Genomic DNA, 14,760 nt, shown 5'->3' with positions numbered 1-14,760 from the left:
GGGTAACTATCATCTTATCATCATTTGAATTCGTGTCTGGAGCTACTTATTAGCATCAAGCTAGTACCCGCGGCCACGTGCTATCTGGTCACACTGAGACACTGTAGTTACCCTATAAATGTGACATTATATGACATTATAGGACATTATGTGACATTATGTGAGGCTATGTGAGGCTGAAGAGGGTTGAATTTCAGGGTCATGGTGGGAGGGAAATCCCTGTATTTACAAGCTTTGTGGCCCTGTGGCCCTGGGGCTCTGTGGTTCTGTGGTTCTGTGGTTCTGTGTTGTGATGCACCAATGAATTCAGAAATTTCGGCAATCAACGTCATAAAAACTTTTTATCAAAAGCCGCGGATGTATGGATGGATGAGATTGGTTATCATATCATATCATGATATAATACGAGTATGATATGATATGATATGATATGAAATAAATGGGTGGGTGGAAATATTAACAAGAAACAACTTCATTCTACATTCATTAATTTTCTCATCAACCAGTCCATCCTTTTTGTTTTGGTGCACGCCAATTTTATTAAATAAGATTCTTTTGGGACGAATAATTGAAGATGGCGAGTCCTGTTCATTGTAGAGCTTTAGCTAGCTCCACCACAGCAATAAGCTCGAGAGGAGCTTTGATTTCTGCTGTGTTGAGCAAACAATGTACACAGAATCGCTTGGGGAGCTTGATAGCTCGCAGATACAAATCTGGTCCATATGGTTATACGCAAGCTAAAGCACTTGTGTATTCTAAGTATGGAGAGCCGGCGGATGTCTTATCGTGAGTTTTCTTGACGCCATCTACTTTTTACTCGTTGTCTATGTTTGCGTTTGGAGTTACCTCAAGTGTTCATGAATATGGCTAAATAGTAATAAACTCCTAGTCTTCACAATCACTCCATTTCCCCCTCTCTTCCTTCCAAATCGATGCTCCTCCGTACGCTCGCGACCCCCATCAACCCCGCCGATATAAACCAAATCCAAGGTGTCTACCCCTCCAAGCCCCCCTTCACCAGTCTTCTCGGAACCGAAGCTCCCTCAGCCGTCGGTGGTAATGAAGGATGTTTCGAAGTCATGTCTCTCGGTCCCGGCATCTCAACCCTTTCGAAAGGCGACTGGGTGATTATGAAATCGACTGGGTTTGGAACATGGCGCACACATGCTATCGCGGAGGAATCTCAGGTTCTCAAGATTGGCAACAAAGAGGGACTGAAGCCCATTCAGGTCGGCACTGTGAGCGTTAATCCGTGCACGGCTTACAGAATGCTGAGAGATTTCGAGAGTATGGTGGAGGGCGATTGGTTCATACAAAATGGTGCGAATAGTGGGGTGGGGAGAGCAGCCATACAGTTGGGGAAGAGGTGGGGATATAAGAGTATCAATATCATACGGGATCGTGAGAATGCTGAGGAGACTGAGGCGATGAAGAAAGAATTATTGGAATTGGGTGCTACGAAGGTGGTGACCGAGTCGGAATTGATGGATCAAAGGTTCAGGGACCAAGTTAAGGAGTGGACGAATGGAGGCAGGGAGAAGATTCGCGTGGGATTGAACTGTGTGGGTGGACAACCCGCAGGTGCCTTGGTGAAATGTCTGAGTAATGGAGGTCATTTGGTTACATATGGAGGAATGTCTAAGAAACCATTGATGCTTCCTACTGCAGCTTTGATCTTCAAGGATATTAAGTTTAGTGGTTATTGGGTTAGTAGGTGGAGCGATAGCCACCCAGATGAGAAGAAGAAAACTGTCGATGAAATTTTGGAGATGACGAGATTAGGTATGTTCAAGGACATTCCGGTTCAAGAACTCAAGTGGGATTGGGAGACAAAGGAGGATGTGTTGAAGTCGGCAGTGAAAGGAACCTTGGAGGGATTCAGGAGTGGAAAGGGAGTTTTCATCTATGGAGATACATAGATTGTGATGGGGAAGAATGGGATAGAATATTATTGAGTGGTGATTTCTTGTTTTTGAGAGTGGTTATTGGAGCGCTCATTCTACTGGAGACTGCTCCTTCTCCACCTATTCCACCATTGTCAACTCTCGAAAGTTGAATGCCCCAGATTTTCATCGATACAGATCTAAGTCTTCGGGGACCCAAGCGAGTGTTGCTGGGAATTCGGCAAGTGTATGTTTGCCCTCAGATTCCTTGATTTCGAGACAGCTAGCGGATTCCTATCAATCAGAATGAAATTCTCTTGTCGAATTTACTACCTAATGGATAGCAGCGAAAAGTATAGATTGTCCATCATTCCCTTGCGCTGACCTGTTGCAGTTGAATGTTCAAGTCTTGGCTTCAATATTGTATTTTCAATCTTCAATCTGATAACGAGAATTGGTTTATAAATTTGCAATTCATTTGTTCATTGATTCGATCTCTTCAATACGGAAACATGTTTTGAGGCTTCTAGGAAAGAGGGGTCGACTAGTAAGTCGAAGACAATTATGGTGATGCAACGACGGTTTTTTGGAGCCGATGTGATATTATCAGACGCTCACCCCGGGTGGTGCATCAAACTGTCAGTGGGCAGGTATTGATACACACCGAGTTACAAATGATCTGATCTAATGTTCTTCACAAACAAACCACTGCTAATAACTCCGGCCAAAACAATGAACCAATCCCATCGGAAACTATCAGAGACTTTCAGACTGACAGCCAAAATACAAAATTGCATTATATCTCAGGCGACTCTCACCCTTTCTTCCTATAGGTTGATAATATGCAACCCAGCTAGCTACAGTCTCCCTTGCCAATAAAATGAAATCAAAGCACCGAGAAAAATTGCCCATTCTTATTTCAGACCCCTTTGGCGAGAATAATGTTAGCTTTATGAAGCATTCCTCTGCTCCGTCAACATTTCTTGGGTATGCATCTAATAATCAATAATTACTAGGCAAGAGCCAACTTTCACTTGTACGCCCATAGTCTCAAGTGTTTATCTGAAAACTGAGGATTCTTATTGTAAATATATTTATAGAAAGGGGTTTTCGGAAACAGTATGTGACAAGGGAATGGCCATACTGCACTTTAGATTCATGGAAAAATTCGTTGGATATGTACAAAAATTAGGAGAATGATGAAGAATGATATAATTGGATGAAACTATATATCACAACCCGCGGCTGAATGTACAACTGATGCCACTGAGTAAACAGTGTGAACTTAGGTAGCACTTCACAAAGAAACTCATATTGAACATCAGATAAGTGTAAAGTTTTCGTCGGACTCAGCAAATCACATATCGCATCTTTTCACGAGCAATGCATCGCAATTACTCAAAGTTTAAGCACAAAACACATGTTTAATCAACGTTGTTTTCGCGTAATGTTGTATAAGAACAAGTAAGCCACCACCTACAACAGCCTCAATCCGTCTAACCCACCGTCACTACCACTACCACCTTCCTTATTACCAATAGCAATAGCAAATCACTTCCAATCTGCCCCTTCTCAACCCCCACCCACTTCACAAACATGAAAGTAAGAAATAAAAATCCCCTCCCATCCCCATTTGCCCATCCCCCTAAAACGCCCACAAACCAGCCATGTATGCAGACCAAAAAACTCCCCAATCCATCCCTAGAGGTTCGAAATTAAACCTGATCTTGGCGAAGAGACTAGAAAAAAAAAACAGCACAACATCAACCATGACGTTGCGCCGCATCTCTAAATGCTTCTTCTTGCATTGCCAATAATTGTTCTGCGGTAAGACCCGATTGTTCGAGTTTATTTGCTTTCTTTTCTCGTCCCTATTAATTTGCTTAATTAGTATGTATTCCGGATACCCTGCAGGAGTTGATTGACATACCTTCAATTGTTCTTTGTGCTCACTTGCTACATCCATAATATCCTTGACATACTCGCTAAAGCCCAATTGTTCCAAGGCCTTGGTAATATGTTCACACGCGATAGTTTTCTTGCTTTCCTTTTCGGAAATTTCATTTGCCTCAGACGAGATGAGAGTGATGAATTCGACACAGCATTCAATTAGGAGGTCGCGGGCGTCTTTGCCAAAGGCTAGGCCTGAGCTGGCAGGGAGAATTTCTGTTACTATCTTTTGAACAGTTGCTAAAGAGAATAAGAGTTAGTAAGCTTCTAAAAGAGGAAACGTGACATTGCTGAATGAGGACGGCAGCGGAGTCATGGCTAACTCTTAGGTGCGGCGAAAATTCCTCATCAGATGGCGGTGCCTGAAGCCCATGCACCCGGGTTATCGATTGTATCCGGAGGTTGCAAAGGAGAATGTTCATTTGAGGTTCTTTTGAATGAGAAACCAAACCCAGGTTTAAGATCGCCATCCTGCTCAAGGCTCTTAGAAGACTGGGAAGTTGGATTAGACCTGATACATGGCGGTACCATGTCCGAAAATTTGAGTTATAAAGTTCCTCCAGAATTATTACAAGTTTCCGAAAACTGCGAAACTCTGTATAGGTAATCCGAGATTTCAAATGGCACTAAATTTTGCAACGCCGAATGCACAAATGCTATATGCCGTCTAGCCTTCTCTTCTTCGTTTTCTTTTAAAGAAGGCGTTTTAAAGATGGACTCGCTAGCTTGCAGACTAGAATGTCTTGCAGAAAGCCTAATGACAGTACCGCTATGAGGAACTCCGTCCTTGTGATCGTGGGCGCCTTTATCTTTATATGACTGGTCTTGTGCGTGGAAGATGAGTTTTGTCTCTGCAAAGACTGTCGGAGAAGAATTGGTGTCATCGATTTTACCATTATCTTGAGTATCGGCCAAAGAGCCTTCACCATCCCAATAGGAATCAAAGCAACAACCAAGGTATGGACTGCAGGGGCCATTCCCTGTCATTTGTGGTTGACATGAATGCTGTTTCATGGTTGGATAGACAATAGAAACTGGCTTTGGAAGAATCCGACCTCGGATGGCATTCCTTCGTCTTGGGAGCACGGTGGCACCGAGGCTCGATGTTCTCGGGCTAGGGACTGGCTTAGGACTTCTTTTGATCCCTGTAGTTTGCATCCGCTTCGATTTGTAGATACTGGAGGGAATGGGATCGATTTTCCAGAAAGCAAAACGATTAGACTCAGGACAAAGTGACCTAGAAGTGTACCTTCGAGAAATTGCATAGTCCCCATTGGAAACTTGACTCCACGAAATAATTTGTTGTAGAGGATCCATAAACGTGCTAATAATATGTTGGGTCTGCTGTTTATGAACTTGTGTCGGAACTATATCAATATTGTTCTCGTGGCAATTTTGGTGAGTTGCAGAACGTGATTTTGAAATTGACATGGAAACCTCTTCATGCCAGGTTCGAATATCTTCCAGTACTTTCTGCACATACTCGAGACGCTTGCCACTGAGGTTAAGTCTAGACGAGGATCTTGAGGAATCCGAAGCCTCGGGTGAAGCCGAACCCACTCTCTCCATGTTCTCCAATGATGACTCGAAGGCTAGACTTGATATTCGCCGAGGAATGTTTATAGCCTCCGCCGACACCGTGTGTCTCTTTTGCAAATAAAGTGACCTATGATATGAGGATGGAAATGAAATACGAGTTAAGTCTAAGTCACTATAGTGATGATCTGATCCATTGCACCGAGCGTGAGAAGCCTTCGAAGTAGTTGTTGAATTCGACTGCTTAGGCGAAGGGCTAACCTTTCTTTTCTGGCAGTAGGCGCACCTTTTGCACGATGATGCTGATAAAGTAGGATATACATCGTAGTCGCCAATGGGAATTGGTGCCTTGCTCACTCCCCGCGTGCGGGAAGAACAATCGCATTCGTTGTCCATGGTTACGGATAATAATGATGATGAAGATAGAAGAAAAAGAAAGAAATGTTACCTTTAGGAAGCGATAGGTCATCGTTACCTGTGAAGAAAGTGCGTCAGTTAAGCTCGTTTGAGTTTATGTAACGGAATGCAGCAATATAAAGGAGAGGAAGGTACTTGGATTGGTCGCGGTCGGCATCTTGATTTTGGTTTGAGTATGAGTGTTTGGAGGGATTTGATAAAACTTCAAGTCGCAAAATTGCCTTCAACTACTAAAGACTCTCCATAGATACTTCTTTATATAATGAACACTCGAACGAACCACTTGTTTTGTAGGGCTCTTTCCTTCCCGTCACCCCGTACAGCGCCATGTCACGTGATATAAAGATTCACTTGACTTACTTGAAAATTCTCTGTCAGACATTGTGTAAGGGAGTGAATGACAGAAGGTGTAATGAAAGTTATGAATGATAAAGATGAACCAGTCGATTTCCGAGTTATTTCTTTGATTGGTGTCGATGAGGAGCCTGATGATGATCTTCTTTTGATGTACACGTGATGTTGTATTTGTAAGCAGAAAGTGAAGTCAAAAAGTTCCAGAGTCGCGTTTTGTCTGCGGGAACCTCTGGATTTATCATGCCCTTTTGTATGCACCCGCGACGCAAAATGGCAACCCAAAATCGCACTAAGCGTCATTAGGGTTACTAAGCGAAATTTTTCGAAAGATGCAAGAAAAATTAATGTATACTGCGTTCGAACAAAGCAAGCACGATATAGGTAATGTATAAATGAATATCCATTAATGGTTATCTGATTTCTTTAATTCTGCCACGCTGATACTTATCATTCAACGAATTGTGATTACAATACAAACCAGTACTGTACTTTGTTCACTCAGGATTCGTATCTATCAATAATGGTCATCACATCAATAGAAAGTGGCATCTTTGGAAGAGTCGCGTCAAGGCTACTACTTCAATCGGTACTGAAGACGCAATAGTATTTAATACACCTGGAAGGATATGCAGATCCTTCATTTCTCCTGGTCTTCCGATGGTTTGGTATCGTACAAGATAAATGTACAAGTATGCGCTCATTATAGTCGCTAATGTCATAATACCCCTTCCCAACCTCAAAACTCCATGAATATACACTTATGATAAAAAATCTTATGGTCATCACTTATTGGACACTCGTGGGAATCTTGACTTGTCCCCTCTTTCTATCCATCAAAGGTCTTCCATACCTCCAACCTGTTCCATGTGCTCCTCTACCATCTTTACCAATGTCGTCAACATTGATTTCCTTAATTCTAAACTCCCATCGAGGGGTATGGACTTTCATTATCTTGGCTTCTTCAGCGGCTTTGCGATCAGCTTTACGTTGCCTCACTTGTTCTTCCGCTTCATCTCGCGCATCTTGTCGCGCAATTCTCTCATCTCGAGACAATCCAGCTTTAAAATCTTTATGCATCTCAATCAATTCGGGGTGTGGTATCCTTTGGTCTGCGGGGAGAAGTTTCTCGTCGAAAATCTTCGCGGCATCCTCTCGGGTAAAACGCCTTGATTCTGAAGTGGGGTGGAAGATTTGTTGTCCCGTTGCTGCGTGAATAGGTAAGTCATTAATCGATTCGTGTGTGGTTCTGCTAGCCCCTGTATTGAGTTGCGTCACAGGGACCATTGACATGACAGCGTCGGCGTATGGTCTCGCAAGAGGTTTTCCCTAGCACAATGGACATTAGTTTATTTGTGGTTGAAAACAAATACCAAAATAAAACACGTATGTAAATAACTTTCAGAGAGGCTCGCATGCATAATTTTGTAACCATGTAGTTGTCTTGAAGACTAATCGAATTTTATAAATCATCACAAAGTATGTTAGGCTGTAAAAAAAAATTTCTTGACATACCGCTCGTTCCCATTCTTTCTCTATCTCCTTCAAACGCACGACGGCTCCCACGCGGCTCATTTCGACTCCAAGTTCGGCACTCACTTCTCTCACCGACATAGCATCCTGCATAATTTTTGTCCAAATGAGCTCTCGTAGTTCTTCGCTCAGCACCGATTGACTTATGAACTTTCGATTGCCCGGGAATGGTATCATATCTCTCGCGGATTGTGGCGGCAACTCCTTGTTGCCATTTGCATCGGGCTCATTTTGACTGTCGGGCTTTGGACCACCATCTTTTCGCGCATCTGCCGCAGCTTCCACGACTCTTTTTAATTTACCATCGGGATTGTAGGCCCCCATATAATTTGTTGAGTTGTCTAATGGGTTTCTGAAGTTCTCTCCTTGTGTGCCAAGCCACCTGAAGAGCGATCGCCTGGCTCTGGTAGCTCTGCGTGCACTTTGTGGGGGGGTCAATGAGAAGGATCGTGAAGGTACTTGATTAAGAAAGGATCTTGCATAAGCGGACCCCGACGCAAGTAAGTTCGGACATCTTGAAGAAGGATTCATGATAAAAACAACTCAATTGAGGTAGTGAAGAAAGAGGATTGAGGGTGGTTGATCAAAACCGTGGGGTCCCTCAGAGAGGAAATTTCTAAGTTAAACTTGGGATCAGAGCTCCAAGAAAACGCTAAGCGAAATGGTCACGTGTCTATATGATCTCGAGACATTTCTCGGAACTGATTGCTATCATTCTTTTATATCCTTCTTCTAAGCAGCTTTGTGAATAGCCGGTGACTCTACAATCAAGTTCCTACGAATCCTTTCTACCTCATCAATTGTAAGACCGCACTTTTCTATCACGTACGATTCAGCCCCCCCAAATTTCTCATGCAGCATCTTAAGAGTAGCAAGCATGTTCTCAGCTCTAGCTTTTGTTAGCAACATATCTTTTTCGAGAGAAAGTATTACATACTTGGAGCTAATCAAATTTTCTGCCCCTTCATGGTCGTCTTTGATGGCTGGGTGTGTCATTAAATGCTTGATGATTCCTGCTTTCCACTCTTGCGGAAGTCCAAATGTTGTCAAACTATATTCCCGTGCGACAACCTCATCGTCAACTCCGCAGAGAGATAAGATCAACGCGCATAGAACACCAGTTCTATCTTTACCAGCTGTACAATGAACGATCAATGGTTTGGAAGGTTCATTTGCAAGGTGGAGAAGAACAGTTCGGTATGAGTTTGGAGCATTGTTCAAGATATCGGCATATGCCCGAGTGAAACCCTTCAGAATGCCATTCAGCTACATTTTCTCTTCGCAGCTTCTAATCAAGAAAACCTACCTCGGTACCCTTTGAGGCATAATCCTTAAATCGAATAGCAATTCTCTCTGGGCTATAGTCCTCCGTCGGGAATACTGGTGCGAAGACTCGCTGACAGCCCTCCCACTCTACCACTCCACCCCTACCAGCGGCCGCACTTTTAATAAGTTCATCTTGAGACCTCAAATCATAGACATGAGTGATTCCCAACTGCTGCATAGTGGCGATTCCCTTCTCGGTAACTCTTTGAGGCTCACCACAGCGATAGACAACTCCCTGTCTTACGGAATGCGAAGTTGGTCCCGATGCGAGTGGATATCCGCCCAGATCTCGAAAGTTGGGTATCCCTTCGACGGTTATGAACGGAGGCTGAAGCGCCTTTTCGTGAAGAGTTGAAGTCATGTTCAAGATTGAAGAATTATTTGGTGAATGATTTCCTGAATTGTAGATGAAGATAATAAATTATATGTTGATCAGGTACGGTATGTTCTAGGTGTCAGATAGACGTGACTATAGTATATGAATCTAAACGGTCCAGGCTAGCCGAGGCGACCTCGTGACTCATATGTAATACCAGCACCCTGGTGTACTTCATTGCCACGACTGAGCCCCCAATATCAACCAACGTTTCGTTCGGATATTCACAATATATTTTCGGTAAATATCATTCATCAAATCACCATAGATTAATACTTCATATCTGATGCTTACTAGGTATTGTTTGTGAAAAGTAACTATCAGTCATCTCATAATCTGACAACAAATTGCGAAAATCAACCAATCTCGCCACTTGAACTCCTTACGCATGACTTAAGAATCTATTCATCCAAATATTGATCCCCACAACATTGAGCCTATCGTCATGCCTCACAGAGAGCCTAATACATTGGAGCCACAAACGCAGGACTCTGCAGAGCGTGTAGCTCGCATACAGATCAAAAACCGCAGGAAATTGTACCTTGATCGCCATCCATCATATTTCACTGCCCCGGACCTAGAGCTTGCAGGTCAATTTTTGCTATATTGACTTAAACAACTTGGTAACTAATCATATTCAGATCCGTTATTGTATGACCGATGCATCAGGAGATTCCAGACTGCCGCGGAAAGAGAAGCTGATGGACGAGCAAAAGGTTATTCTGGTAGGCAAATCTTCAATGATTTCGATCGTCTTTAGTTCTTCTGATGGTAATAAGTATCTCCACCAGGTGTATTGGAAGCAGATCTATATCGATCAGAAGCTAAGCTTGCTGCATTGAAGGGCAACTCTGATTCGCGCCCTAAGGATGAAGATGAAGATGTTGGGCGCATTCAAGAAGATCACGGGGTTCCATACTTGAGCTATGCCAGAGGTCAAAGTGGTGAAGTTTTACCTGAAGATCCGGATGAAGTACCGAGGAGTAAGGAGGACGGCTTCGAAAGATGGAAGTTTGAGATGACACTCAAGTTTCTTAGGGGGGAAGATGGAGATTTTGATTATCACGATGTAGATGCTGGTGGGGAATGGGACGAGATTGAAAATAGGGACGTTGAAGAGCGATGGTTCGAGGATGAAGAACCGGAATGGTTAGGAGAAGAAGAAACTGGGGAAACAGTTGGTGGAGAAACTGGAATACAGGATTTTTAGATGGTGGATAATACCATGATATTCATCCTTCTTATGATTGACTTCGACAAATTATCATACAGTATGGCGCTTCTTGAACAGATTGACATTGAGCAGATAACTAACATGTCTTGGGAGAGAGATATGGAAAGCTTCAGTTCCTTCGAGCGTTGCAGCTGTATAAACACGCGATCACTACTGTCAGTAGATTTGTCGCTCCAGAATAGACTCAATACTTTCTCGAGTGTACAATGTATTTGTTGTCTTCCGGATGTGGAAAGTTGTATTTGCGTGCGTGGAGTAACGGATTCACGATACAATAATCTTACCCAGGTAGGTAATTTTATTGTTTCGATGATGAGTCAAAAGATTGACAACAATATATAAATCTAGATATAATGAATGTATTTCAATGTAATGCGATCTATCTTTAATATCGGGAGGCAATGGCAACAGAAGTATGTTTACAGAGAGCATGCATCTAATATCAATGTCAACGGTCACATGGACTAAATCATTCACCGTCTCGAAGGTTATCGTCTTTATCGATAAGAACATCATCATAAGGCTACTTTCTACCATTGACTCAACCATATCCAACAATCCACATACATATAAAATCCAACCCGCATTCAACCTTCCGGATTCCTTTGAACCCATACGAACAAAAAATAATACGATAGATAAAACCTTGCAAATCCCATCAAGATCAACATCTCGTCCTTGAGACCCCGCTCAACATCAAAGGAAGCAACCCCGCCATCATGAACTTCCTCCACAGTACTCTCGATAGACTTCGAGAACTTACACCTGTATCTAATACCTCTACTTTTCGCACCAACGGACAGATCACACCAGAAGAATTCGTAGCAGCTGGAGATTATTTGGTATTCAAATTTCCAACATGGTCATGGGCTGATGCATCCCCAACAAGCAAGCGCGCCAACTATCTACCAGCCGGCAAGCAGTTTCTAGTTACCCGTGGCGTGCCTTGCCATCGCAGACTCGATGATGATTTTGCAGGCGATGCAGGCCATGATGAAACTGTTGTTAGAGATGGGGAGGATTTCAGAGGCGATGGTCCTCATTCTCCAGGCGATGATGAAGATGGTTGGCTGAGGACTGGAGGGTTGGCCGCCAGTCAAGAAGCCCGTGTGAGAGATGTACGAACAGTAGATGAGAGCGGTGAGATGGGCGAGAGAGAAGATGATGAGGATGATATTCCAGATATGGAGGATGACGACGATGACGATGAAGCGATTATTCGTGATCCTAAGGCTGACAATGCGAGTTCGTAAGTGTTTCTAGAGATTAGGTTGAGGCCTAGATATTAACGTTTCATTCCTCAGATCTCGTCGAACATATACTATCTACATCGCATATACACCCTATTACAGAACTCCTCGACTATACCTCTCAGGATATCTCTCAAGCTCCCAACCCCTCCCACCACACCTTATGATGGAGGATATTGTAGGTGACTATAAGGACAAGACCGTCACATTAGAAGACTTCCCATACTTCAGCAACAACATCAAGATGGCCTCCATTCATCCTTGTAAACATGCCAGTGTTATGAAGACCCTTCTGGATCGTGCAGACGCGGCCCTAAAGCTTCGACGAGAGAAACAAAGACAAGGCAAGACAGTACCCGGTTCTAAGGATACCGGAATGGAGGGCCTAGTTGACGATTTCGAGAAGACCAAAATCAGTGATAAAAAGGCTGTTCTCGAGGGTCTGAAAGCTGGTGGGAATGGCAATGATGAGTGGGAGGTATTACAACATGATCAAGATTTTGCCAACGAGGAGGAAGAAGTTGCTATCCGTGTGGACCAATATCTCGTTGTATTTTTGAAGGTCAGTTACTTTGCGCCTCTAGTATAGTGAATTATGCTAACGAAATCCCAGTTCATGGCAAGCGTGACACCAGGTATTGAGCACGACTTTACTATGGGTGTCTAAGCGGTGTTGTCTTTGTTTTATGCGCGAGCTCAGGATGATAGGAAACGGCTTTGGGGAACATAGTTTTGATTATTCTTTCAATCTGCAGCGAAGCGGAGCAATCCTTACGAGGAGTTTGGAGCGTATCGGATAGGTCTTTGCACTAATAGCACAACATATTATATCATATCATTGTAGAGAAATCAGAATTTGAGGAACGGGCATCTGTTCTCATTTCGTGCTTGTGATACTTATTATGTTGAGTGTTGCTAAATCGTCATATAACAAGGGTTATTCTCTGTAATCATAAAATCGACGTGATTAGACTTTTGAATTCAATTTGAATGCCATGAAGTTTCTGAAATTTTAGCTGAATGTTCCAACGATGATGTCTGTTTAAAGTAGCTTTACTATAGGATGTCAAGTCGTTATTAAACAAAAAAGACCCGCCATGAATCATTTGACACTGGATAACCTCTCAACTGTCTGGAGATCATGGCAACAATTTTTGGATTTCGTGATGTCGGATTAGTCTGGAAGAATAGATCATAGTAAAACACTCATGAATTCACATTTACTTGGATCCAGATTGGTATTATACGGGTTCAAACAAAGGTCTTATTGGTATATTTGCCAGGAGTATGCTATTTAATACACGTCCTCCACCCCTCCCAACCCCAGCCCATCATCTTCGTTATCACTTCTAGAAACATTCATTTTCTTACAATCGTAACATCTTGGCAACGTAGTTCTCAATCAACTGCTCGTTAGGGAAACTCATATCTTCCAACTTTTGAGCATATGGAGTTGGGACTTCGGCACCAGTAATTCTTTGGGCTGGAGCATCGAGATAATCGAAACCGAACTCCATAGTCAAGGCAAGCAACTCAGCACCGACACCAAAAGCTGGGAAACCGGACTCGACAGCGAGGAGACGGTGGGTCTTTTTAAGGGAGGTCATGATGGTTTCGACATCCAAAGGTTTGATAGATCGGAGGTTGATAACTTCGACTTCGACGCCATACTTCTTCTTAAGGTTCTCAGCTGCGACAAGAGATTGTCCAACACAGCGGGACAAAGTGACAATAGTGAGATCCTTTCCAGCACGCTCAATCTTGGCCTTACCGAATGGAATAACGAAGTCATTCTTCTGAGCGGCCTCGCTCATTGGGAAAGATTGACCGTACAACAATTCGTTCTCGAGAACGCAGACAGGGTTGGGGTCGCGGATGGCAGCTTTGAGTAATCCTTTGGCATCTTCGGCACTCCATGGAGTGACGACCTTGAGACCGGGTATGCTTCCGTACCATGCAGAGTAATCTTGGGAGTGTTGTGCTGCGACGCCAGATGCGAAACCGTTGGGTCCGCGGAATGTGATGTTACAGGGTTGAATACCACCGGACATGTAGTGAGTTTTGGCGGCGGAGTTGACAATTTGATCAATAGCTTGCATTGCGAAGTTGAAAGTCATGAACTCGCACTGTAGAACTGAGTTTTAGCTATTACTCTCTCTTATCTCGAAAGACTTTCGGTGGAAGGCGAGGAAATGGAGAAAAGTCCTTACCACAGGATGTAAACCTGCCAACGCAGCACCGACGGTCAAACCGCAGAAACCCGATTCAGTGATGGGAGAATCGATAACTCTCTTTTCACCGAAACGATCCAATAAACCCTTGGTAACCTTATATGCGCCATTGTACTGAGCGACTTCCTCACCCAGAACAAAGACCTTTGGATTTGACTCCAATTCTTCGGCCAAGGCTTCGTTCAAAGCCTCTCTGACTGTATATTCCTTAACACCACTTTCCTTTGCATATCCTCTGCTTTGTACAATGGCCGGTAGACGGGAAAAAGATTGAAAGGCATTTCGTGTTGGGCGAGCTGAAGAAATGAAACGACTCGCTGGTCGTAGGATTCGTGACATCTTGAAGATGGGGTTATGTGGTAGGAAAGAAGACCCTCAGCGAAGAAGTTCAAGAGAGGGAGGTGAGGATGTGAAGGAATGGAGAAAAATTGACAAGCTACTAGGTATTCTCACGAACCTTCAACTCGAGTGGCACGTTGGGACTTTTTGTTCAAAGCTTACAATCCGCGCTCCGAAATGTTGATAGATAAGCTAAACTTCATTTGGATTAGCTTTCGGAAGCATTAGGGCGAGACTCAAGATTGATAAACTTCACTCAGAACATGCATCAACGCAATGAAATAAGTTGATTGACGTCTATGTATCTAAGAATTTGTCGAAACGAAAATGAGAG

At 43.3% G+C, this 14,760-nt stretch overlaps 6 protein-coding genes across 6 annotated transcripts; 3 read left to right on the top strand and 3 right to left on the bottom strand.

Annotated features, from left to right (window-relative positions):
- Positions 1–470: 470 nt before the first annotated feature.
- EAF01_003263 (uncharacterized protein) lies at positions 471–2,362 on the top strand. The gene is made up of 2 exons (XM_038911517.1): positions 471–786; positions 890–2,362. The coding sequence occupies exons 1-2, from the start codon at positions 575–577 to the stop codon at positions 1,917–1,919; spliced, it is 1,242 nt and encodes a 413-aa protein (XP_038772752.1). The 5' UTR covers positions 471–574; the 3' UTR covers positions 1,920–2,362.
- A 1,158-nt stretch (positions 2,363–3,520) lies between these two features.
- EAF01_003262 (uncharacterized protein) lies at positions 3,521–5,765 on the bottom strand (the record flags this gene model as incomplete). The annotated part of the gene is made up of 3 exons (XM_038911516.1): positions 3,521–3,754; positions 3,814–4,073; positions 4,406–5,765. The coding sequence occupies 3 exons, from the start codon at positions 5,763–5,765 to the stop codon at positions 3,647–3,649; spliced, it is 1,728 nt and encodes a 575-aa protein (XP_038772751.1). The 3' UTR covers positions 3,521–3,646.
- Positions 5,766–6,926: 1,161 nt separating this feature from the next.
- EAF01_003261 (uncharacterized protein) lies at positions 6,927–9,357 on the bottom strand (the record flags this gene model as incomplete). Its single annotated transcript, XM_038911515.1, has 5 exons — positions 6,927–7,466; positions 7,653–8,091; positions 8,500–8,559; positions 8,608–8,918; positions 8,977–9,357. The coding sequence occupies 5 exons, from the start codon at positions 9,355–9,357 to the stop codon at positions 6,927–6,929; spliced, it is 1,731 nt and encodes a 576-aa protein (XP_038772750.1).
- Positions 9,358–9,817: 460 nt separating this feature from the next.
- EAF01_003260 (uncharacterized protein) lies at positions 9,818–10,582 on the top strand (the record flags this gene model as incomplete). The annotated part of the gene is made up of 3 exons (XM_038911514.1): positions 9,818–9,962; positions 10,014–10,097; positions 10,164–10,582. 3 exons carry the CDS (start codon positions 9,818–9,820, stop codon positions 10,580–10,582), a joined length of 648 nt encoding a protein of 215 aa, XP_038772749.1.
- A 743-nt stretch (positions 10,583–11,325) lies between these two features.
- Positions 11,326–12,523, top strand: EAF01_003259 (uncharacterized protein; the record flags this gene model as incomplete). Its single annotated transcript, XM_038911513.1, has 3 exons — positions 11,326–11,855; positions 11,911–12,418; positions 12,470–12,523. 3 exons carry the CDS (start codon positions 11,326–11,328, stop codon positions 12,521–12,523), a joined length of 1,092 nt encoding a protein of 363 aa, XP_038772748.1.
- A 700-nt stretch (positions 12,524–13,223) lies between these two features.
- Positions 13,224–14,426, bottom strand: EAF01_003258 (uncharacterized protein; the record flags this gene model as incomplete). The annotated part of the gene is made up of 2 exons (XM_038911512.1): positions 13,224–13,982; positions 14,067–14,426. The coding sequence occupies 2 exons, from the start codon at positions 14,424–14,426 to the stop codon at positions 13,224–13,226; spliced, it is 1,119 nt and encodes a 372-aa protein (XP_038772747.1).
- Positions 14,427–14,760: the final 334 nt, after the last annotated feature.

Source organism: Botrytis porri, assembly GCF_014898465.1.
Source record: "Botrytis porri strain MUCL 3234 chromosome Unknown BPOR_004, whole genome shotgun sequence".
Classification (NCBI taxonomy): domain Eukaryota; kingdom Fungi; phylum Ascomycota; class Leotiomycetes; order Helotiales; family Sclerotiniaceae; genus Botrytis; species Botrytis porri.
Note: the sequence above shows the minus strand (reverse complement) of the source record. Positions and strands in the feature narration are given on the sequence as shown.

Bases quoted from the DNA above. Each gene is read 5' to 3' on its own strand.
- EAF01_003263 (XM_038911517.1), top strand. From the start codon at position 575: ATGGCGAGTCCTGTTCATTGTAGAGCTTTAGCTAGCTCCACCACAGCA. The intron at 787-889 runs GTGAGTTTTCTT...ATAAACTCCTAG, and splicing joins GAGCCGGCGGATGTCTTATC to TCTTCACAATCACTCCATTT.